Source organism: Microcebus murinus, chromosome 1, assembly GCF_040939455.1.
Source record: "Microcebus murinus isolate Inina chromosome 1, M.murinus_Inina_mat1.0, whole genome shotgun sequence".
NCBI classification, from domain to species: domain Eukaryota; kingdom Metazoa; phylum Chordata; class Mammalia; order Primates; family Cheirogaleidae; genus Microcebus; species Microcebus murinus.
In genome coordinates this window covers 71,855,619-71,881,969 of record NC_134104.1, presented here as the reverse complement: position 1 = coordinate 71,881,969, position 26,351 = coordinate 71,855,619, and the positions used below count along the sequence as shown (strand labels likewise).

Sequence of the window (26,351 nt, the reverse complement as noted above, 5' to 3'; positions counted from 1 at the left end):
AGTCTAAGTCAATGCAGGCGAAACTTTCAGAATTTGAAAGAGTTGATTATGTATAGCTACCCACCTTACTTATTTAAATAACAATATATCTTATTAGTATTTTCTATACATTGCTCAGGCTTTGGGAGTTTCAGGAGATTTCAAACTGATTTCCAAAAGAGGGTATCTTGCTCTATACCTGTCAAAGTCTGTGTAATATTTAAATAAGATAATATATGGAAAAACAGCGATAATCTATAAAGCATTTTAAAGATGCCATATATTTTACCTTCCCTCTGCCTCCTCAGAAAAAAAATTAATCTCTTCTTACCCTGTAATCTTGGAAATTTGTTTTATGTTTCTTATACAGGCATGCCTTGGAGATAGTGTGGGTTCTGTTTCAGACCACCACAATAAAGCAAATATCAGGATAAAGAGAACCACACAAATTGTATGGTTTCCCAGTTCATATAAAAGTCATGTTTATATGATACTGTAATCTGTTAAGTGAGTGATAGCATTAGGTCTAAAAAAATCAGTGTATGCACCTTACTTTAAAAATACTTCATTACTAAAAAATGCTAAAGATCATCTGAGCCTTCAGCAAGTCATAATCTTTTTGCTGGTGAAGAGTCTGGCCTTGATGTTGATGGATGCTGACTGGTAAGGATGGTGGTTGCTAAAGGCTGGGGTACCTGTAGTAATTTCTTAAAATAAGACAATACTGAAGTTTGACACATCAGTTGCCCTTTCCTTTCAGGAAAAGTTTCTGTATAGTATGCCATGTTGTTTGATAGCAGTTTATCCACAGTAGAATTTCTTTCAAAATTAGGGTCAATCCTCTCACACTTATCAACTAAATTTATGTAACATTCTAAATCCTTTCTTGTCATTTCAACAATAGTCACATAGCATCTTTACCAGGAGTAGATTCTATCTCAAGAAACCACTTTCTTTGATCATCCATAGGAAGCAACTCCCCATCCATTCAAGTTTTATTGTAAGATTGCAGCAATTCAGTCTCACCTTCAGGCTCCACTTCTATTAGGTCATTAAATATGAAATGCCCAATTCTGAATCAAAAGTGTAATTTATTATATCTCAACTAAGAAGCAGTACAACTAATCAAAGTATGCACCTAAACTATCAACACAGTTTTGCCATCTTAACGGTAGCTTGTTTATGCCAGCAGCAAAGAAGCCTGGAGAGAGTAGCAATGAAATCGTGAAAGGCGTTTTCCACAGCTTGTTGAGAATTGAATATTTTTCCTTGCAAGAAGTGGTTCAAAGCCTGGAAGAATTAAGTGGTAGTCAGTTGGTACAAGGTCTGGTGACTATAGTGGATGACAGAGAGTTTCCAAGACCAGCTTCTATAGTTTGAGCAGCATTGTTTGTACGACATGTGGTCGAGCATTGTCTTGCAAGAGGATTGGCCTGTCTCTGTTAACCAATCTCAGCTGCTTAATCCCAAGATTCCTCATCATTTCATCCAATTGGTTGTAGTAGACATCTGCTGTAATTGATTAACCAGGTTTCATGAAGCTGTAGTGGATAATACCAGCACTGGACCACCAAAGAGACACCACTAGCTTTTTCTGATGAATATTTGGTTTTGGACGTATTTCAACACTTCATGTTTATCCAGCCATTGTGCTGAATGCTTGCAATTGTCAAAAAGAATCCATTTTTCATCACATGTAAAAATATGATTCACCTTTATGTCGTGACAGCAAAGAAAGACAAGCTTCAAGTCGATTTCTCTTCTGACACTCATTTAATTCTTGTGGTACCCATCTATCCAGCTTCTTTACCTCGCTGATTTGTTTCAAATGGCCCAATAATGTTGGAATAGTAACATCAAGCCTTGCTGCTAATTCCTGCATAGGTGGAGATGGATTCACTTCCATTACAGCTTTCCGCTCATCATTATTCACCTTGGTCTCGGGGTGCCCACATGGCTCACTTTCAAGATTAAAATCACCAGAACAGAATTTCTCAAACCATCGATGTACTGTGTGTTCATTAGCCACATCCTTCCCAAACACTGCCTTGATATTTCGAACTGTCTGTGCTGCACTGGTGCCATGCCGATTCATATTCAAAAATAACTCGAATTTTTGACTTATCCATGGTTTCACAAAAATTTCTCTACAAAAAAACTGAAAGATAATCACAAGCCAAAAAGTGCATTTGAAAGAATGAGGATGTATCTTCACAATAAAAATAAAACAACTGTCAAAATGAAATCTCAGAGATATCAACTGTCACACTTAGTACTTAAGGAAATCGGACATTTGATACTTAATAAACTAATAGTTCTGTTGCTATTCCCACCATATCTGCAATTACTTCCTCTCTTGAAGTCTGAACCCCTCAAAGTCACCCATGAGAGTTGGAATCAACTTCCAAACTCCTGTTAATATTGATATTTTGACCTCTTCCCATGAATCATGAATGTTCTTAATGGCATCTCAAATGGTGAATGCTCTCCAGGGGTTTTCAATTTACTTTGCTCGGCTCCATCAGAGGAATCACTATCTATGGTAGCTATGGCCTTACAAAATGTATTTCTTAAATAATAATAACTGAAAGTCAAAAAACGTCTTGATTCATGACTACCTAATGGAGGCTTGTTAGCAGACATAAAAACAACATGAATCTTTTTGTACATCTCCATCAGAGCTCTTGGGTGACCAGACGCATTGTTAATGAGGATTAATATTTTGAAAGAAATCTTGTTTCTGAGCACTAAGTCTCAACAGATGGGCTTAAAATATTCAGTAAGCCATGCTATAAACAGATGTGCTGTTATGCAGCTTTGTTGTTCCGTTGATAGAGCACAGGCAGAGTAGATTTAGCATAGTTCTTAAGGTACCTAGGATTTTCGGAATGGTAAAGGAGCATTGGCTTTCACTTAAAGTCACCAGCTGTATTAGCTTCTAACAAGAAAATCAGCTGTCCTTTGAAACTTTGAAACCAGGCATTGACTTCTTCTCTGTGGCTGTGAAAGTTCTAGGTGGCATCTTCTTCCAATATATGGCTGTTTTGTCTTCATTGAAAATCTGTTGTTTAGTGTAGCCACCTCCATCTGTTATCTTAGATCTTCCGGATAACTTGCTGCAGCTTCTTCTATCAGCACTTGCTGCTTCACCTTGAACTTTTGTGTCATGGAGACAGCTTCTTTCCATCAACTTCATGAATCAATCATTATGCTAGCTTCAAACTTTTCTTCTGCATCTTCCTCACCTCTCTCAGCAATCATAGAATTGAAGAGAGTTAGGATCTTGCTCTGGATTAGACTTTGGCTTACGGGAATTTTGTGGCTGGTTTGATCTTCGATCCAGACCACTCAGATTTTCTCCATATCAGCAAGAGGCTGTTTTGCTTTCTAATCATTTGTGTGGTCACTGCAGTAGCACTTAATTTCCTTCCAGAACTTCTCCTTTGCCTTCACAACTCAGCTAACTGTCTGGCACAAGAGGTCTAGCTTTTAACCTATTTCAGCTTTTGACATACCTTCCTTACTAAGTTTATTCATTTCTAGCTTTTGATTTAAAGTGAGAAACATGCAACTCTTCCTTTTACTTGGACCCTTAGAGGCCATTGTAGGATTATTAATTGGCCTAATTGCAGTATTGTTGTGTCTGAGGGAAAGAATAGAGAGGCCCGAGAAGAGGGAAAGAGATGGAGGAACAGCTAGTCAGTGAAAAAGTCAGAATATACACAGCAATTATCAATTATTATAAGTTATCATTTTATATAGGTGTGGTTTGTGGCACCCTAAAACAATTACAATGCTAATATCACTGATCACAGATCACCCTACCAGTATAATAATGAAAAACTTTGAAATATTGGAAGAATTACAAAATGTGTCACAGAGACATGAAATGAGCACATGCTATTAGAAAAATGGCACCAATAATCTTGCTAGACACAGGATTGCCACAAAACTTCAACATGTAACAAAAGCAACATTTGCAAAGTACAATAAAATAAGGTATCCCTGTATAAATTTAAACATGCTGTTTTTTGCACTAAATCAACCATCCCTTATAAGATAGGAACTGTCTTAATTGTATATCTACAGTTCTTAGCATAGTACCTGATTTTAACAAGTACTTATATTTTTGGTTAAATGAAGGAAAAGAAACAAATTTAAAGTCACTAGAGAATATATCACAAAAAATGTGCTTTAGATGTTGTAGATATAATTGATTTCTCACATAGAATTTCATCCATTCCTCCTAGATACAATAAAAAAATTTAGTGGCTAGAAGATGCCATTGGTTCCTTTTCAGTGATTAAAAAAATTAAGCTTTGGCATTTTCTTTAAAATAATTCTTTAAAATTACATATTCAGAATATATATATTATTTGGGCCCTAAGTTGGTAGGACTTCTGATTTAATAATCTAAACTTAACAATAACCTGAAATAAATAATAATCTCATCAACTAGACTCCAAAAACCATAGGTTTTTTTTTAAACTGGAAGAAAGTCTCTGGATCATCTTGTCTTTAGCCCACCTCCTATTACCAATGACGCAACAGAAGCACACGAGGTGCAGCGACTTTGCCAAGGTCACATCAAGTCAGTGGCTGAGTGCTGAGCAGCACCAGAATGGACTCCAGGTCACCCGACTCCCAGCCCAGTGCCGTTTTCTTCCTTCCTGTCCTCTCCGATTTATTCATCCAGAACTAACTGACCAAGCAGAAACAATTGGGAATAGTCAGATCTCTATTAATAACAGCTTGCTTTTATATAGTACTATATAGTTTACAAAGCACTTTCTATCTTTGAATCCTTCCCAGAACTCCAGAGGCAAGATATTTACCTTTACTTGCAATAAACTAAGGCCTAGAAAGATACACACACACACACACATATATATGTATATATACATATATATATAGTGATATGTCCAATGTCACAGAGCTAAACTTGAGCCCAGACTTTCTTACTACACATCTAGGTCTTTTACAAATAAAACCACATCAATTTTTGTTCTAGAGATACAATTAGTCCAAGAAAAAGAATTATTCGTTATGACCCTTATTTTCACTCTATTAAGCCAAGATTCTAAGAGGCATTTTTCAGTAACTTTGTGAAGTATTTATGGATATAAAGGATGATTCCAAAAGAATTTTAACACTAACCAGATTAATAACCTATGCAAAAGTAATAGGTGAATTATTGAGACACAGGGCAGGACAACCACCAAAATGAATGGTCAATTGGTCTGGGCAAGGACTTCTTGAGTAATATCCTCAAAGCACAGGCAACCAAAGCAAAATTGGACAAATGGGATCACATCAAGCAAAAACCTTCTGCACAGCAAAGGAAAGAATCTAACAAAGTGAAGAGACAACCCACACAATAGGAAAAAATGTTGTAAACTGCCCAACTGATAAGGAATTAATAACTAGAATATATAAGGAGATCTAACTACTCAATAGGAAATGATCAAATAATCTGATTAAAAATGGGCAAAGGATCTGAATAGACATTTCTAAAAAGAAGACATATGGATGGCCAACAGGTCTATGAAAAAATGTTCAACATCATTAGTCATCAGAGAAATTCAAATCAAAACTACAATGAGATATCATCTCACCCCAGTTAAAATAGCTTTTTTCAAAAAGACAGGCAATAACAAATGTCGGCAAGGATGTGGAGAAAGGAGAATCCTCATACTCTGTTGGTGGGAATGTAAAGTAGTGCAACCACTATAAGAACAGTATGAAGCTTCCTCAAAAAACTGAAAACAGAGCTACCAGATGACCCAGCAATCCCACTGCTGGGTATATGTGTAAAGGATGGGAATTCAGTATATCAAAAAGATATCTGCACTTCTATGTTTATTGTAGCACTATTCACAATAGTCATGATTTGGAATCAACCTAGGTGTCCATCAGCACATGAAGAGAGAAAGAATCATGGTACATATATACAATGGCCTAGTATATGGCCACAAAAAAATGAAATCCTGCCATTTTCAACAATATGGATGGATGGAACTACAGAACGTAATATTAAGTGAAATAAGCCAAGCACAGAAGACAATTCTCACATGCCCTCACTCATATATGGGAGCTAAATATTAAAATCAATTGATCTCATGGAGATAGAGAGTAGGAAGATGGTTACCAGAGACACAGAAGGGTAGTAGGAAAAGAAGATAAAGTGGAGATGGCTAGTGGGTACAAAAATATAGTTTGGTAGTTAAAATGAACAATATTTGATAGCATAACTGTCTGTAATCAACAACAAGTTAGGGTACACTTTAAAATAACTAAAAGAGTGATATTGAAATGTTTCTAACACAAAGAAATCATAAATGCCTGAAGTGGTGGATACCCTAATCACCCTGATTTGATTACTTCTCATTGTATGCCTGTGTCAAAACATCACACACACCCTATAAAAATATACAACTATTATGTACCCATAATAATTAAAAACTAAAAACAAAACCAAAAGACAAAATACATGTCCTCCAGAGTGATCTACACATCAAGGACAAGAAAGGCCTTCATTACCCACTTATTTTAGCTCCCATGTTTAAGCTGAGGAAACTGGAACAACCTCTATTCCCAGCTCTTAGGAAGCAGAAATCCCAGATTATTTTAAAGAATAAAGATAGTGATAGCCGTGGCTCCTGAATGCTGCTTCTTTGAACTAACACACAAGTCTCTTTGTTGGCACTCACAAAAGATCCTGAGAAGTACAATCTCAGTCACTAAGGTTGTAACTATAGACAAGGCTGCGCTTAGAATGTGAGGAGGTGTTCTGAGTTGGCCTCATGGAAGCTGACAGAGAACAGCAAGGCTCTGACACAGGGGAGAAGAGCCAGAAGACTGGTGGCAACACAGACAGACAATAATGAAGACTTGTGCCACTCTCCATTGTACAAGAATGAGAACAACGGAGAAGAGACTGTTTTGTTTCTCATTTTTACAAATAACAGAGAAATTGCTTCTACTAAGGTGGAGGAAAGAGTTTTTATGCCTAACTAGATTTCCCGGGGATGAGAATCGATAATTATCTTTCATGGGCAACAGGAAGTTAAGTCATAATGAATACAATCCACTATTTAAAAGACTATATCTGAGCTTGGGGTAGAGATGAGTAATGTTTCAAAAGACAAGAAGGGGAAGTTGAGGCATGTGTGCTATATGTGTCATCCCTGAGTCTTTAGCTACTTTATGCCTAGGGTATAATGAAACGTTCTTTAAAAACCAAATAAACAAATTATTCTATATCAAGGGCTTTACATTTTTATTCACTCAACCTTCCATTGTACAATTAATGCATGCCAAGTTGCTGTAATTACAAAGAGGCACTACATAGTCCTTGCCTTTATGAACCTCACAGCCTAGAAAAGTAGCTATGATCCAAGGAACATAGTGTAGAAAGAAATCAACACTGGAGAAGTTTGAAGACCCAGGAGGGAAAGACTTCTCAGTAGAGAAGAATCAGGAAAAATTTTATTGAGAAAATCACAATCTAAATATTTGTGTATATAAACAGTTAATATTACTTTGGGAAGATATAAGATCTCTTTCAGGCTATATTTTGTTTTTAATGAGTAATTACTGTTAGTATTATATTACTGATAAAGGACTGACAATTGAACAATATATTTTTTTATAGTTCTTAGCTTTCCAATAATATACCATTTGCTAATCACTAATTAACTCATGAAACCATAAATTTAACAGAATACATTACATTCTTAAGTGTTCATTGAAGACAACGTTCTCCGCCTCTCCAAAATGTTTAAATTCTATGTTTATACATCTGTTTATGTTTTCAAGACAATGTAAACATGGAAACATCTCAAAAATATATTGCAAAATGGCATACGAACACTTCATCTGGGAAATTGTCCCCTGAATGTGCTGGATGAATTTAAATTCAATCAATCCTAACCTATACAAATTTTAAAAGCCCTCTTCTAGTTTATGAACTGTGACTCTGCTTTTAAAAGAAGCTGTGAGAACTCCAAGCTATTCTCTCTTATGGCATTACATGAAAGAGTTTATAGTCCTATACCTAAGTCCAAAGCACAGCTCCTTCATTTAAATTACTGTTTTTAAACAAATTTTTGGAAGTTTTTTTTTGTTTTTTATTTCATCACACTATGGACGTACAAATATTTAGGTTATGTGTGTTGCCTTTCCCCCTTCCCCCCACCCCGGAGTCAGAGCTTCAAGCATGTCCATATCTAAGTGGACATATAGGAATAACATTTATAGGGCGTCAGGCAGATGGAAGTTTTAAAAATTGGTACTTTCAGATTGCTGAGATTTAGAACCACTGATTAAAAATGTGAATAATATTAAATAGATAACTGGGCTTTGGGTGGGGACTCAACATAATTTAGTGAAAACAACATTACTGTGAGAATCAAGGAACCTGAGTTTCAGTCTTGATTTCACTAGGATTGAACTACTTTTTCTCCAAGCTTCAGTTTTTCCAGGTAAAATGAAGACGCTAATAAAGACTTCCAAATTCTCTTCTGACTATAAAAACTCTATTACAGTGCTGGGAAGTTAGTAATTTTGCCAGTTACAAATTGGCAAGGAGGATTATTCTGGAAAGTTCTTGCTTAAATATAGTGAGAGCTGATGCATACTTCCAGTCATGAATTTTGAAGGCTGACTTAATCACTCCCACCCCCTGGAGCCTCTAGCCCTTATTAATACATCTATGATAGCTTTTACCATATTGTGTCTTAGACATTGGTGTCTGTCTTCCATGCCAGTGTGGAAGGTTCATAAGGTTAGGAAGTATCTCTTATTCATTACCCTGTTTTGGCAATGCCCAGCAAAGAGCATGGCTCAGGGTAAGTGTCCAATGGATGCCTGACAAGCGGAAGAATGAATGAGTGCATCAAAGACAACTTTAAAACACTGTCTGGAGATGATCCTGGTAATTCTCTTAATCCAGTAACTCTTTGAAGTGATTTGCATGGTCTTTTCTCATGGGAAGTATACTTTAATGATCCTGGTATCTGACAACCTAAAGTATGTTGAATAAACTGAGGGAGTTGGCCAGGGCACTGCTGAGAACCCCTGAAAAATATTGTCTAGAGGACCACTGAGCTGAGATTATCCTTCCACAAGGTTATCTGGTATCTTTAAAAAGTAAAGAAACTTCTAAGTAAGGATGAAAGATTGAAAACTGGCTTTTACTTTCATTCCTACCTGAAATATCATTAAAAGTGCAATAAAGACGTGTATGTGTCACATAAATCTTCAAAGATGGAACAAAAGGGAGAGAAGATAATAATAACAAAATTTTAGAACTGACAAGTCAGTTGGTGAAAATACAAAGCGTTTAGCAGATCTGAGAAAGTTGAATCCTGAATCAGCAATGAGGAAAACCAGTAAGTGACCTAACATAGACTGCACAATTGTTAAAAGTTTAGACAGTGATAACACCACATTGTCTAGAGGTGTGCTGAAGGGGAAGAGGGTAAAATATGCAAAAATGGTGGAAAGTTTGTTTTTAAGAAGGTGTTATAACCCCAAGCCCTCTCCTATACATTAAGCATTTAAGCAACTGCCCTCCTCCATCCCAGTACAAGACTAGAGATTTATTCTTTGTAGTGGAAAGAAAGTAGTTCACTCTGTGGGCATAGTGTATACCACATCCAAAACTAGGAGATCAAGTGAACATTTGTATACTGATTGCCAACACCCACAGAGCCCTCAGAGCCAGGTCTTTACCATTTAGGCAGAAGAATGGAAGAGTCTTCTTTGAGAAATCTGGTAAACATAAGAGATAAGACCTAAAGATGCTGATATTAGGAGTTACTCCCACGAAAAGCCCACCGAGATCACTATCCAACTAAGATCATTGTTGTTGACATATGCATGAGCTTCCAGGCACCTTCTTAGCCCCCTACACCCACTCTGAAATATGAGCAGGCAACCAAATATAAAACATCTCCAGAAAGTATCTAACATGAAAGACAGAAATCAAAACAAACAAAAACCAAAAAGCTTACTGGAAATAGAAACTATGAGGGAGATGAAACCTTCTAAAAAGTATATGAAAGAAGATATCATAATATAAAATAGAACAATCAAAGAAAATCAACAAATAAGGCTCTTAGCAACTAAAAATCTGATACCAGAAATTAAACACAAAACCTAAAAGAAAGATTAGAAGATAAATTTGAGCCTATCATCTAGAAAATAGAGGAAAAGCAAAAGAGATGGAAAATAGAAAATAAAACATATGAAAAATAAAAACCTATGAGAAATAAATATAGGATATCAATACCTAAATAACAAGATTTTCACAGAGTTGGAACAAAAAAAACCCCACAGGGAATAGGAAATCAAGAATATAACTCAAGAAACTAAATTATTTTCAATTTTCTATAAATTAAAGGATTTTTAAATTTTTTTCTAGATTAAAGAAAATTAAACCGTTTTCACAGTAAGTATACTGAGTTTAAATGAAACCACATAATGAGTTTAAATGAAACCACATAATGAGTTTAAATGAAACCACAAGAAGGCAAATCAAATCATCACCAACTTTCAGAACTCAAAGAAAAAAAATCCTAATAAGTTTTAGGATTTTTAGAGAGAAAAAATATCAGGCAGGTATGAAAAATAAGTCATCGGAACGACATCAGATCGAAACATCAGAACTAGAAGAAAGAAGATATTGTGGTAGTGTAATTTAAATTCTGAAAAAAAAAATTTAAACCTAGAATTCTACACCTAGCCAAATTACTGTTCAAATATGAATAAACAATAAAGATATTTGCAGATATGCAATGACCCAGAAAATTTAACTACCATATATATCCTTTTGTTCGGGAATCTTCCTGGAGAATATATTCCATCAAAACAACAGAGTAAACTAAGAAAGAATAATACACAACATACAGCAAAACAAGAGATCCAAGCAAAGAGACCCACAGAGATTTTTTTAGTGATGGAAAAGGAGATCCCAGGACCAAGCTAGTGCACATCTAAGTAAAAGTGCACACACAGCACCCAGTCATGAGGTACCAAGGGATACTACTTCAGGACAAGGAACTCAATAGAATATCTGTGTATCTGAATGTCTTGAGATGAGATTTGGACAACAGTCAGGGACTTGGAGTTAAATAGCGAAAACTATGTAGAAAGCAGAGCAAGCAAAAATGAGACAATCATCAGTCATAGAAAAAATAAAATCTATGACAAAAAGAAGAGTAATCATAGTTTAATTTGTCTCAGTCATGAAAAGCATTTACATAATTATAATAACGTAACTACTAAATACTTATCTAACCAAAATAACAATGTAACAGCCCTGGAAAGATGGTGGGATGGAAAGGATGCATGTTGTGGTGAGAATGTGATAATGGGAGAGAGTTGAAGATCATTTGCTTGGTGTGACATCAATAAACAGAGTGAGAAATTAAGAGGTAGTTAGAAGAGAATGTTGTTTAGAATGCAAAGGTAAATATCAACAAGAGTTGAGAGTGGCTGTCTTGATAGGAAAAAAATGGGAGAGGGGACAAGGAATTGCTCTCTTTCATAATATACCCTCTATAACTGGTACAAAAATAGCAAGTAAAAACAGAAAAAGAAAAGGAAATCACCTCAAGTTTTATACATAGGGATCATTTTTGCACTGTTCTTGCTATAAAAGCATTTCTGAAGGAACTGAGTATCACAGGAGGCTGCAGTTTGTTCCCTGAAACCCTCCCATCTTTAAAGGCATGATTCAGTGGGGTCAATAGAGATCAAGAGAGGTTGCTCAGAGCAAAGACAAGGCTGTCCTTGCCATCTGTCTAACTGCTCCTTATAGTTATTAGAGGAAAATCATCTGCTGACCTTCATTTCAAAATCTTATTCATAAATTTTTCACCAGCCAGGCTGAGACCTTCTCGATATAAGGTGTTTTCTAGATTTCAACTACTGATTATGGTTATCCAGTTTGGTAGGATACGTCTTCCTAAAATAGTTTTAAGGCTTTGATCCAAAAGCAGTATCTTTGTGGCTGCCATACTTTATAACCCTATGTCAACTTATAAATAAAGCTCAGACAGGAATTGTTGTGCTTGGAGTTCATTTAAACAATTAAATCTGAATCCATCAGACTCAGCAAAAGTCCATGGCTATGATTTTATACCAGAGGTTATAATGCAGTTTTGAGATGCTGAAAATAATAATAGCTACATTTTATTGAAGGCTTGCCATACGTAAGGCAGTATGGTAAACACTTTCATATAATATCTAATTTAATCCTCAAAACCGCTCTACGAATAAGTACTATTTTTACCTCCATTATATAGATAAGAAAATCCAGGATTAGGGAAACTAGGAACCTTGCCTAATGTCCTCAGTTAGGAAGTGGACAGACCAAAATTAAGACAAGAATTGGATTTGGAAACTATTCTTTTAGCTTATCTATATTATCAAAAAAATAAGTTCATCAGCACATCAAAATATACCATTGAAAGAGGAATGGTTGAGGTCAGAGACAAACATTTCTTACATGAGTCTTCATATATTTAAGGATAGAAGAGTTTCAAAAACTTCATATAACATAGTTGCAAAATGTATGTATTAATATATTAGTACTTCTGAGTTTTTGCTGTCATTACAATTCTGAGACTTAATAATTTTTAGGTCTTCAGGCAGTAACTTTTAAGCCTGAAATATTTCAAGGTGCTCTTTAGGCTTCTTTTCCTCTGAAATACTAGTTTTTAAGTTTCAATGCTAGCATTTCAGGGAATTGAGAGCCAAAAGTGAACAGAAATGAAACTCACTGTTCCATTAAGCAAGGGAAGTGTGTCAGCAGCGGAGATTGGCAAAAGTCAGACTGAAATACTGGATCACAGCATTTTCCTCTGGGCATGGCACTGTGCTTGTAGGTATGCCTTGCTTTGCACAGTAGCTGTGTTCTTGAAAAGCTAGTGAATAATTAAAGCTTTGTAAGTAGAATTGTATTCTAAAAGCCGCAGGAATCTAATTTTTTTAAAGATGATTACATTAGTTAACATTTTTGAAATGTAAATGAAATCATCACCTACATTACATAATTTGTTGCAGGCTTCCACAATTTGCCTCCAACCTTTCTTTTATGATTCATCATTCACTGTATCCTGTCCCCAACCTTGCGTACTTCATGAGGTGGGGGGACTTTGTCTCTTCGCTACTATATTCAGCATGTAGAACAGTGTCCAGCACAACAAATATTTACCAGATGAATGAATAAATCATTCCATTAATCTTTTCCTAGTTGCTACATGTGTATATTAATGTGTCTCTACCTTTGCTTATATTATTCCATCAGCCCAGAATGCTTTTCCATATTTTAGTTCCGTCATTTCTGCAAGAGTTCAAATGCCAACTTCTTCCTAGATTTAAAGTTCCTCTCTCTATTCCCAAAGATTCTATTTAGATATCTGGTGCACAAGTAGATGGTATAAACCTTGTCTTACTCATTGGCTCCTGACCTATAAAACCTAGCTAGAGCAATCCACACAAGATACGATGGTAAAAGTAAATTTAATCTAAATGTTCACACGCATTGCCAGCTGTCAGTTCTTCCTAGGTTCTGTTTGTGTATATCTTCAAAAGCCAATTTGTGAGGTGTTCTTAAGGTTAAAAACTGTATGGTTTCTCATTTCTAGTCCCAATGACAAGCAATGTGCATTGGCACAGATAAATGGATGCAACCAAACATGGATCGTTGTATTAATTAATTAGCCAGTGTGGTAGTGGGCGATGCTGGGGTGATTTTTTAGATGTGATCTCATTTCCTCCTTTAAGCTCTGGACTTCCCTCATAGGAATGCTACTCCTGATCCCTTATTTTGACATTTCTGAATAATCAGCAAAGTACACATCTATTTATCAATCCAATTCCCAAGTACAAGAGAATGTTAGACTAAGGTTGTCTACACCAGTGTTTCTCTAAGTGCAATCCCTAGTTAGACTAGCAGCATCAGCACCTCTTGGGAACTCGTTATAAAAGTGAATTCTTGGGTCCACCCCAGACCCACTGAATCAGAAACTCTGGGGTAGCGATCTGTGTTTTAACAAGCCTGCCATTATCATAATGCACACTTAAGTTTGACAACTTGGCAGAAAATTGCCCTCACTCTTCTGACAAGAGCAATGCAATGTTTCCTAAACCTAACAATGTCAACACTCACGTTACCATAGTCAAGTTCTGTCTTCTAAGGAAATTAGACTTCATTTTAGGCCAGACAATGGGGACAAAATAATATAATTCTGATCAAAAAGATCAGTAGATGAACCAATCGATGTCAGTACTTTTTGATATTCATAGTGTGACTTAAAATTATTGTTTTAAACTGCACACCACAGCTGCATGGCTTTCTGGTGGCTACAACCAGAGAAAAATGAGTGAAATAGAACTAGGCAAGATGAAAAAAGAAAACTAATTAGGGCAGCAAGGGTCACCAGTCTAAAGAAAAGTACAGAGGAATGTAACCAATTCCAGACCAGTCACGACTGGTGTCAAGGTAGGGAGGAGGGGCAACAATAGGGGAAAGAAGGAATACAGTAATAAGATTAAGAAAGGCAATGCCCTCCAGCATCAGGTAGGAATCTTGTCATGCATCAGGAATGTTCACATGCAGTGGTATGAAGGACACCATAAGCTGCATCTAGTTATATGCAGAGGGTCTAACCTGATGGTGCTGATATTGAGGCAAGAATCCAGCCCCATCAGAAGCAGAAGAAGTAGTAAGCCTAGGGGTCAGATTATGATGACAACAATAGCCACAGCAGCAGCTGTTATTATTGCAGATGAATTTTACGCTTGTTTCTTTATATATTTTTTTCTCTTTTGTCCCATTAATCTTGAAAGAGAGCTATTGTACAATTAGGGAGCAAAGAAACAGAAATATCTCTTGCCCAAGTTACAGGGATTAAAATGTTGTGTGTCTGATTTCAAGTCTGTGGTCTTCCTACCATACCACTAGACTTCCCAAATAAATAGGACAGCTATTTAAGGTGAGGGTTAGAAAAAGAAGCTGCAATTCATGCTTAATTAAGCTCCTGGGGGAAGAAGCCAAGGCAAGGCACAGAAGAGCAATGGGTTCTCTCTTGAATCCACGTGAGAGCAGACAGGAACTCCCAATGATTCCCCAAGTCTGGATCTCATTAGCCCAGGCCTTGGGTGAGACTAATTCTGCAGATTGGGCATCCCGAAGGTTAGTAAAATCTGTACATACATAGCTCAACCAGTTTTTCAGTAACAAAGAAAGATTTATTAAACTGGTGTATCAGACTAGAGCAAAGTATGCCTTGATGTTAAGTAGACTCCAAAGCCACTCTGCCATTTACTAGCTGTGTGACCTCAGTAAGCTACTTAACATCTCTATGCCTGCATTTTCCAAATAGGGATGACAACAGTGCCTGCCTCATTGGGATTTATGAAATGAGTCAATATATGTAAAGCACAGTGCCTAATACATAGTAAAACAACATAAGCATTATTTCAAAAGACTCATTATCTTCTCAAACGTCTTTTCAATGTCTGACATGAAAAAAGCATGAAACTACAAAGCATAAGATCTGTTTAACAGTTTATAACACAGCCCAATACCTAGTGTACTAATGCTTTATTGAAAAAAAATGGTAATAAAATATTGATAAAAGATTTGCAAAGAATAAATGTCCAGTCATAATTATTATAAATAGTTACCCAAATATTGTCACTTTTTGCATATTATAATCTATTATCTGTCCATGAAGATACAAATTTTACATTATTGTGATCAGTGTATATATCCACATATACTGTTTTTTATAATTATCATTATATCATAAGTACTTCTGCTTATAATTCATGTTCATAAACATGTTAGTGGCTGATAAATATTGCACTTTCCTTTATTCTTTGCATAATCAAGAAATTCAGTTTATTAACCATGAAACTCTTAGTCCTTGGAAAACTTTCATCTGGAAGCAAAAAATGCTGCTTCTATCTAAAATGACTGGTAGCCAATCAAAAATTGGGAGAATCCGGTATTGGTTTTTAAATTGTTTGAAGACAATAAAGGACTGAGTGCAATTATTTTTGAATAATATATTACTAATGATTGAGAACTAAAAGAAAATCAAATCTCCTTTCTATAATGTTAGTAAAACACTCAGCACTTGTTGGACTGCTTATCTTTTTTTTTTTTTTTTTTTTTTAAAGCAGGAAGGTTCTGATTAGGGCTGGCAGAGTAAAGAAAACCCTATCCACCAAATCAACTTCACATATGACTGATGTATAAATAAACTCATCTTAATTGTAAAGAGGACACACATGAGAGTGAAAAAAAAGATGTTAAAACATAATGTACAATCTGCTGAGCAAAAATGCCACAGAGTTAGCCAAAGAGATAGAAGAGAACAAGCAGCCAACCATAAACGATTAAGCAGAACTTATCCATAATAGTCCCTACATACATGCTTCACAAATGCTGGTTCCTACAATCTCACAAATGAAAAGAATCGTGTGTCTAATCTACTTTTGTTTTGCAAATGAAGAACAAGGCCAGAGAAAGAAAGTGACCAGCTCCAACTCACGTTAGTGAGATGGGGAAGAAATTAGGATTCAAATGCAGGTCTCTGGATTCCTAAGCTGGGTCTTTTCCAGAAGGCCAGCACAGCCATCCTTCAATTCAGGCATATGTCTGTAACCTATATGTGGTCACAATCATGCTACATGAAAACTTTAGCCAAGTAGCACTTTTCTCCCAGTCTTAGAGCTTTCTCAGCCACAACCAAATGAATTGCTCAACCTGGTTATAAACCCGATAACTTCAGCCACACAATTCACAGCATTGACAAGCTAGCTCAAATTTACAGAGTCCTGAAAAATGGATGTGGTAATTATTATCACCTTGTTTTACTTTATATAGAAGTCAAGCCTAAATAGGGTCAAGGAAGAATGCATACAAGCTAAAAAAATAAAAATTTTAAAAAAGCAGTTTTTTTGTAATAAGAAAATAAAAATCAATAGGCAAACAGAGTTAAGAAAGAAAGAAAGAAAGAAAGAAAGAAAGAAAGAAAGAAAGAAAGAAAGAAAGAAAGAAAGAAAGAAAGAAAGAAAGAAAGAAAGAAAGAAAGAAAGAAAGAAAGAAAGAAAGAAAGGTTTAGTACACTGAGTTCCAGAGAGGAGAAGGAAGTGATTTTCCCCAAGGTTCATCCATGGAATCAATAGAGGGACCAGAACCTGAACCCAGGTTTTTCTAACATATAGTGGATTAGATTAGAACAATCTAATTCATCTGTTAGATTAATAGAGTAGAATGCTAGTTTATTTCATCAGAGTATGTACCCTGTTTATTCTATGCCTCAGTGTATTATCCAGGGTATGATGTCATAATCCCACCAGTATGCATGCCCCAGTTTGAAAAGCTCGGTATCTAACAAAGATACTCAAGAAAGATTTCATATTGAATAAATCAATCAATCATCTTATTTTAATAAACTAATACTGATAGTTTGTGTCATTACTTTGCTTTTCCCCTTTTTGCTATATTTTCATCATCGGTTTGCTTTTTATGCTGTTGTGGATGCAAAATCCACAGATAAAAAGTACCTATTTCAACTAATTTTTAATTATTTGTAGGTTTGTAAATAAAGAGCAATTTATTTACATGGCAACTTTTATCTTAACACATAAGCAAGTATTTCTCTCTTAAATCCTAAAACAAAATAAACCAAATTCAATTTTAAATAGTGTGGGAAATGTTTAGCAGATTTTGAAATGAAAGAAGAGCCTTTATAAAAAGCTGCTTAAAAGTCTAATTTTAAACTTTCCAGATTTTAACAATTAGAATGATCATACAATAAATCTTATGTAATTATCTTATTTGCAGCACATCTAAACCCAATTTAGTATGTGAATGAGACTAAGGGCATAAAAACACTTCAACACATTTAAGCCAGGAACGTACCTAGATTTTAGGTTTCCAAATAGCTGAAAAGAAATTTCCTAAATTGCCTTGTGTTGAGGTTTGTTTGCTTCAATGTTATCAGTATTTGAAAAAATTGAGAAAAGCCTGATTATTTCACATGGATGATGATTCTAGAAATGAATGGGGTAGGGAGAGATTGGTGTTGCTGCTTGTTAAGGGGATCTTTGATGCGTTTAGTTGTCTTCTGAATGGCCTCTGAAAGTTTCTGAATTTTTTTTTGAAGTCTAATCCCTTTGGGCTGCTTCTCAGGCTAATAGCTAGTCTATAAACAAGAGAGAAACAAAAACCTAACCACAGAATGGCATAATCTCTTTACTTCTTTTATGTAGTTTAAAGCCCCACTTTCAATTATCTGTGCTCTCTGAATCATTAGAGATAGGGTTTGTTTCAGGTAAAAAGCCAGGCAGACTGCGTATTAAAGAAAAAAAGAAAAGGTCTGTGAAGGGGCAACAGGCGTCCTGTGGGACTTCTGCCAAGGTACCACCATCAGTAGCATCGCAGCAGCTAAAAACCATGGTCTCCCTGGGTGGGAGTCTTACATTCCCAAAGACAAGGAGGCAGGGACTATTTCAAAAAGTAACTGGAGAGATGGGAAAACTAAAATTAGAACTATTTGACATAGATCCTAGAAAAAATCCTACCACGTTATGCATGCAAGGATGCTAATAAGATGAGGAAGAAGATGTTGGAGGAAAGGACATGTGGTCTTAGAATCTTATCATCTATTTTACATATCTATTTTCTATCCTGAGTCTGTAGTATAGGAATTAAGTCTCTCTTCTACATACACACTCACTCTTAACACTACAGAGGGTGATAATAATAGACAAGACCCAGGCAGTAGGAGTCTTATAGTGTCCATGATAAAGGACACAGGAACATATTATAGTTTCATAGTAACCAATCCTGTAGCTTATCTATTGATTCATAGTTGAGGTTATACATCCTAATCACCCAAGTGCTTCTTAAATATCTGAGTTCCATGTATTACCAGTGCCAAGTGGTTATGAGGCACCCTCTGGCTAAGAACCACTGTTAATGGCCAGAATTTACATAGTCTATGTTTTAAACCTATCTAAGGTATAATACTTAACTCAATGTATCTCCATCCCCAAACCCACAAGATGTATAATTGCCTTGAAACTAAGTCCTGCCAAAAATAAAGACAAATTCAAGTATTAGTGAAGTTGCTACCAAAAATGAAGAATAAGCACCAAAGGAATCCCTTTTGGTAAATTAAAGCCTTTGTGAAATCACTGAAGATGATTTATTTTCTATGCAGTATGCTTGCTGCTAAAACTGCAAAGATGGCAAAGGACCAATGTCTACCCTCCACGATCTCACAGTCTAGTGAAAAGACAAACACAGCTAATAATGATGAAACTTAGGCTGACTCTAAAGAACTCTAAATGCTTTATTGGTATGAGTTTTATTTCAAATTCATTACATTATGGTATGATGCCTGGGTGAGTATAATAATTCTTATTTTACAGAGAAACAAAGGTAAGATGATTTGCCTATGCCACTTAGTCTTTCTTAGCCTCTGTTTGTTATCTACAAAATGAAGTTAAAATGCACAATCACAAGGTTTTAAGGGAGATGGCATACACTAAAAGCCCTTTGAAAAAACACAAAGTATCTCATGATCATTATTTATGGCTGTTAATATGTGACAAATCAGGAAACCCCAATGTCAACAAATGTAATAAACCATTATTGGTCACTTAGTAAGCACAAAACACCAGAGGGTCAATACTTCAGAAGCTTAAAAGTATAAAAGGACAGGAATGAGGGAATGGCAAATAAGCTGGCCACCCCCAGGCTCATTACTGAGGCTAACAAGCTTCATAATAACCACCTAAGTCAGACAATGGGTTATTAACTAGGTAGTTAGTTGGAACAACTTTTAGAGTAGATACATAGCTTGAGTTCAAATGTTCGACCACACAATAATTTTGTTTAAAGAAACCAAAGCGGAAACAAAAGTCAGGCATTATTACTGTGGAATATTGTTAAGTGCCTCATTATGGGTCATTAATCATTGTAAGACTTTCCCTTCTGACCTCCTGGGTAACCTATTAGAACTCTGAAAGATGAAGGGAGAAGACACAAACAGTGTTAGAAATTGATAACTCTTGAGCCTGTTCATATATCCCTAGATTATAAACTCCTAGAGGTCAAGTCAATACACTATATCTCTATCCCCTTCATTTAACAATTTTCCTGGAACAATGTGGCAACTCAGTAGCATATTTTGAATTAAACGAACTGGACCACCTTTAATATTTAAGAATATTGGGACCCAGAGAAGGAAAGCTATTTGTCCAAAGTTATATTATTAGAGCTGGGGTAAGAACCTGGCTCTCCTATGCCCAGTGCCTATCCTATTACATTATGATTTTGCTGTATTATATTTTACTTATTCCACCACAATGGCCTCAGTGTTTTATTGTTTAACTACAAAGTAGCTCTTCTTAAAATCACTTTCCAGTTCTGCTAAACAAATAAACTGCTTAGAAATTTCCTTTTGCCCCTGATAGACAAACTGTCCTGGCTTCAGAGAAGTAACTGTCCTATACCTCAAATGTGTTGGTTCATGCACTTGCCTGGACTCTGATGGCTGGTGTGAAGCCCAGAACAGAGAATTTAATCTTCATGGGAAATACACGTATAGGTCTTTATTGAGAAAGCAGGTCAGGTTACTGCCTTCCATTTTCTGGAATCAAACTGATATTTCTGGGATCCCTCCTAGTAGCTAAACTTCTTGCACCTCTCCCAATTTGAAATTTTCTGGATGTGTGAAATTGACATGAAAAACTAAGGCCATTTAATTTAACATATATAATCCTACCATGTAAACTAAAATGTTCTACCTAAAACAAACACCTGGGTGGTTGCATGTTAGAGGCTCAGATTATGCCTACAAGAAGGTTAGTATATTAATGAGATAGGAGAGTGAGATCTTTGAGATCAGAGATTGCATCTTAGTTTACTTTCTCAGAACTGGGAACATAGGGCACATAAGTAAACAAATATTTATTTAATAAAGAGCACAAAATTACAATTTTGTGCTCTTTATTAAAGAGCTGACTGTAGGAAAGGAAGTATGTGAGAAATAAGCAAGTACTTAGGTCACATAATGAATACCAGTAAAATATCAATTCAAAGTGGGAGAGGTCAGGAAATATTTTATGTAGCAAGGGACATGTCAAATGACTCTCAAAAGAGTTGAACAGAGATGTATGACAATGGGAAGAGGGTAAAGTTATATTCATTCTGTTAAGCTGTGCCTTGATTTAAGTAGTCTAATATCACCACATTACTATGAATTAACATCAGAACATGGTCAGGTCCTCAAAATGAACTTAGAGAATAAATATTTAAAAACAATTGGGGATTGAAAGTAAATGAGTTTGAGGAAGCACAGAGGGGGTATTGAAAAGTGAGTCTCTTTTCTGATCTAACCATCAAGAAGGCAATTTCTTTCAAACTTCATTTCTGTTCTTTCAAAGAAAAAGCAAACAGAAGACCTAGAACAGGATAACATACCCATGATCATCCATATTGATTAGTCAGATAATGTCAAATCTTCTCTACTGAGGTTCCTAAAGTAGTCTTTCTTAGATACAATTCAGTTTCCTTACATCTAGGCCAATGCTTCTTGAACGTTAACATGCATACAAATGACCATCAGCTTTTGTTGAAATGTAGTTAATTTAGTGAGTCTGGGGTAAGATGTGAGATGTTGAGTTTCTAACAAGTTCCCATATAATGCTAATGCTGCTGGTCTATGGACCACCAGTAGCAAGGCCCTACATCAGTAGTTAACTCTGGCTACCCATCAGCATCATTTGGGAAGCAATTTAAAAATGCTTGTTCCCAGGTCTACCCTAGAACCAATTAAACCAGAATCTCTAGAGGTATGGGCTATGCATCTTTACATTTGAAAAGTTCTACAGGTGTTTTTTCTATAGATAATTTGCCAGCCTGAGGTTGAAAACCTAAACAAAGATAAATGTGATATAGGCAGGAGAAGAAAAAAGAGATAAAGTAGATAGATAGATAGATAGATAGATAGATAGATAGATAGATAGATAGATAGATAGACCCCCCTTTCCTCACTCTAAATCAATGCTAATCAAACCTTAATGGGCATACAAATTACCTAGGGATTTAAAAAAATCAGATTCTGATTCAACAGACCTGGAGTAAAGATCAAGATTCTCCTATTCTAAAAAACAAGTCTGCAAACCACATTTTGATTATCAAGTGTCTAAATCAGTGGTTCCCAAACATTGCTATACCTGGGGATCTTTAAAAACTACCTGCGCTTTTCTTCTACCACAACATTCTAATTTAATTGGTATGGGGTGCCAACCACAGATAAGGATTTTTGAAAAGCATGCCAGGTAATTCTAATGTACAGCAAAGTTTGTGAACCACTCGTCTAAATACTAAATACTTTAAGCCATTTAAGAACTTCACGTCTATGGGACCCAAAAGGCACAAATTCTGTCAAGCTGCTAAGATTGTGCACCAAAACAAATCATTGAGACAATATTAATCATAAAGATTGTGCATTGATCCCTAAGCCAATTGATTTGTTTTCCTCTTCTTTTTATTCTGGAAGACTGGGAGTGATGCAAGTAATAAGTAAGGAAGAAAAATAAATTGATCTTATTTATTTATAACTGAAGTTCAACTTGGTGGACACTCCGGACAAGTTCTCTAAGAAAGGTTTTTCAAATGCTACAGGCAATGTGAAGGTTTTCAAACACTGGTGACAGGATTCAAGATTAAATGGGCCATTAGGGTTTGGGGGAGATGGAAAACACTTGAACCCTCAACAGAATCATGCAGTATGACTTTTTGACTCTATTTTTAAAGAGTTTCCAATAGAAAAAGAATTACATGTACTTACATTTGAGAATGTCTTCCTAGAATTAGATTTGAATCTGTTGGGGGAAGAAGTTTGTACATGGTAGCATGAAGTATGAAAGATGTGCCAATTATAATGAAATATGGATAGATGCTCTCCTCTTAATACACTCTGTTTTTCTGGAGAATAAAAATTTCAAGTTAGCTACCATTTTTAGCTGTGCCATTTGCATCAACATAGAAAGTGAGGCCAAGTATAAGTACTTAGCCATTCTTAATCTGATTGCTAACTGGCTAACTCAGCTTCATAAAGCAAGTGCAGGAATTAACATGCATAAAGACTTTTGTCATATCTTTTCTCAAAGGCAGTTATGGAGACCTCTGCAAAATGACCACAGTGCTGGCTTATGGCAAAATCTTCACTGTCTTTAGCTGAGTACTATGATTCACCATACCACTGCTATCTTGATTGGCATAGCACTTCTGGCCTGATTTTTCTCAGATATATTTCTCAGATTATTTCTCCTTTTTGAACTCACAAGACTAGAAGAATAGCTAGAACTCTACAGCTAGCAATCTGAGGCATAAACCACCTGGAACTCTGAGTTACATGTAGCATGTTTCATGGGCAATAAAGGGAAATAAAAGATTATTGCTGAGAGATATATCCTTTTTTTATGATGGACCAGGAATTAGTGTATAAATTGGAGGCAAAAATGTTACCAGGAATTCTTGCCAAATAACCAAATTCAGTGACCAAATACCAGGTGTCACACAAAAACACTGTTCCATAGTAAAATGATACTCTCTTTTTCTGTTGTTAAGCTCATGTTCCAGAAATGCTTCATCAACAAGAATATTACAGACCTTCATTTGTTAAGAAAGACAGGCTTTCATTTTAAAATGGATTCAATAATAGAGTTAATAAATATATGCCTCATGTATATTTATAGATATGGATCCTCTCATACGTGTACATCACTGTCAGACATGGAAATATTCATCAATGTATCATAAAAATAACTTGTCTAAACTGAAAATTTCTAGTTAGTCTTAATCCATGTTGATTCAGTTCCTTGTATACTGTAAATTCTTCCCTAGGTTCAAAAACTTTAAATCTACTAATTAAATACTTAAAATACTTTATAGAACATATAGCTGCTATCATTCAATACTCCAGTTTTATTAATTAGCCCAGAAATAGGTAACCCACCACCACTCCCTGATTCTGAGTACATTACCACACTGACTGACATATTCCTGGTTTAAAAATAAAACCTTGTTTCAAATATAGCTTCTCGAGTTCTGGGTAATGAATATAGTTTCATAAAAGTTGACATCATTTCTTCTGTTTCACCAGAATGAAAGACATCCAATATTCCTCCTGGATATCTGACCATACCACTCAAGGCTCTCACAACCTGGTGGGCGTTTTAAAGAGGGGAAACAGACCAGCATAGAATGGGGTTAAATCCAAAGGATATCTAATCTTATAATTTTAATAGTCATTTCTTTATGTGTATTACATATACCATTCAGAAGTTGATTTTTACAGTTCATTTACCACTTGGTATGTGTACATTATGCAGATTTGCTTATGAGGAGAATATTAATATATACATGTTTAGAACTAGTAAATGCATTATGCTTTTGAACCAAGCAGTACTCCGATACACTGTTCTTCTTAGAGGTCAGTTCTAACGCATGCTATTTCAAATAGACCAAATTTGTCTGCTGATATATATTCAAAATGCAGTAGGATGTGGTCATACACACCCAGAAATACCATCTTCATGGGGTGGGGGTAGAGAAATCCAAACATTTTTTTTTTTAGCAATGCATTATTGGATATCAGATACAAACGTGCCTGTCAGCAATTCTGAAGCAAATGAAATATATTTGAGTCCATCCATTATACAGAAAAGCAATTGCTTTACCAACACATCTTTCCTCCTCCTCCATTTTGGGGGGGCTACCCCCCAAAAAAACTCATCACACTTCACTACGCAACTGATGGAGTATTAAACACTGTCTTCAAAGCTGTGGGAGTTAAAAAGAAGTCGCCTTCCTGCCACACTTCCCCGGTGCTGCAACGGACATAGCATCTCCTCCTCCTATCGACCTAGTATGATGCTCGCTCCCCAAGCACTGCAGTCCCCTCGCTGAGGATTGCCCTGGCCACACGCACATGCAGCGGGAAGTCCCCCGATAGGGACAACCACATACCTTTGCTCTCCATTTCGGTCCCTTTCGAGTGCTGGGAAGTTCAATGGAAGTTGGCCGGAAGATGTGGGCCCGCTTCAGATTCCCAAATCTGGGAAGCCAATCTGATGATTTCGCCCGTACTTCCTTCCTTCCTTCCCCTCAGGCTTCCTGAAAGATGGGATTGCTTAAACCTTGAAGCTGCAATCAGCCACCAAAGGACACTTAGCAGCAGCAGCAGATTGCCTCTACAGGGGATAGGCTGCGACGCGCATCTGATATTGAAATGCATGCACGGTGCCCGCTCAGATTTTTTTTTTTTTTTTTTTTTTTTACCTGGGCCTGGGAGCTGCGAGCAGGAGCTGTCCTCCGAGCGTGGTGCTGCAGGTGTAGTGACAGATCATCCCACTTTGCTCTCTGGATGTACAGCAGATTTGCATGGGCGCTGGCACGCATGCGCAGGGCGTTCCTCCTCCCCTTTTCACCGCCTCCCGCTCCCCGCCCCCTTCGCTTCGCTCCCCAATACGGTCCTCAGTTATCCCAGCTGAAGAGCTGTAGCATTCGGTCACAGGGAAGCGCTGCTAAAAATAAACACCGGACCGGATTTTCCTCTGCAAACTAGAAAATGGATTGGACTAGGACTGTGCTTCAGTCCCATACGATTCTCCAGGATGGATTACTGGAGACTTGGAGGAGGCTAGGGTCTCCAGGCAGGGAGGGTATGGTTTTATTCCGAAGGCAGAGAGAAAGGGTTTACGAATCTTATTTAATGATCACAATTTGGGTTTCTTGTCCTACTTGCTGCGGTAACTTTCCAGGTGTCTGCTTCCCTCTCCTCTCTCCACTGACTTCATATTCCTCCTTACATCCTCGTATTTGTTTTTGTGGTTGTTGCTGTTTGTTTGTTTGTTTCTTTTTCAGATTGGGGTGGAGTAGTCCTGGAGCTGTCAAAGGTTAATATTCTCCTGGTGCTTCTTTGCTACTCAGACTCACTGCCTGCCTCCACCTCAAACTGTTTTATGAGCAGGTTCCAAAGCTTCTAAAGTTCTCAAAAAAAATAAAATAAAAAATAAAGCCACTGAGGACATTTTAAGGTGCTTTTGTTAGCTAAAACAATCTACCAATGCGCAAAGTCCCCAAAGGTGGGAAACAAGTACTTTTAAATGGAACACATAATCATCTTCAGAAAATTGCAGAGGAAGAGTGTTTTTCTTGTATAAGGCTGTAAAAAAGAATGTAAAGCCAAAAAACTCTTGAAGTGCTACTTTCATATCAAAATATTTTTAAAGCCTACATTGTAGTTAGTTTTATAAGAATGTTTAAT

General features: G+C 36.3%; 1 protein-coding gene across 1 annotated transcript in view; it reads right to left on the bottom strand.

The window, feature by feature from the left end:
• Positions 1 to 25,466, bottom strand: part of FGF12 (fibroblast growth factor 12) — a 503,500-nt gene extending 478,034 nt beyond the window's left edge. Inside the window, exons 1-2 of the mRNA XM_020286749.2 lie at positions 25,364 to 25,466; positions 25,052 to 25,198 (exon numbers count right to left, since the gene is read on the bottom strand). Coding sequence (XP_020142338.1) covers positions 25,052 to 25,064 — 13 coding nt within the window. The 5' untranslated portion in view covers positions 25,065 to 25,198; positions 25,364 to 25,466. The remainder of the gene's footprint in view (positions 1 to 25,051; positions 25,199 to 25,363) is intronic.
• Between the last annotated feature and the right edge of the window lie 885 nt (positions 25,467 to 26,351).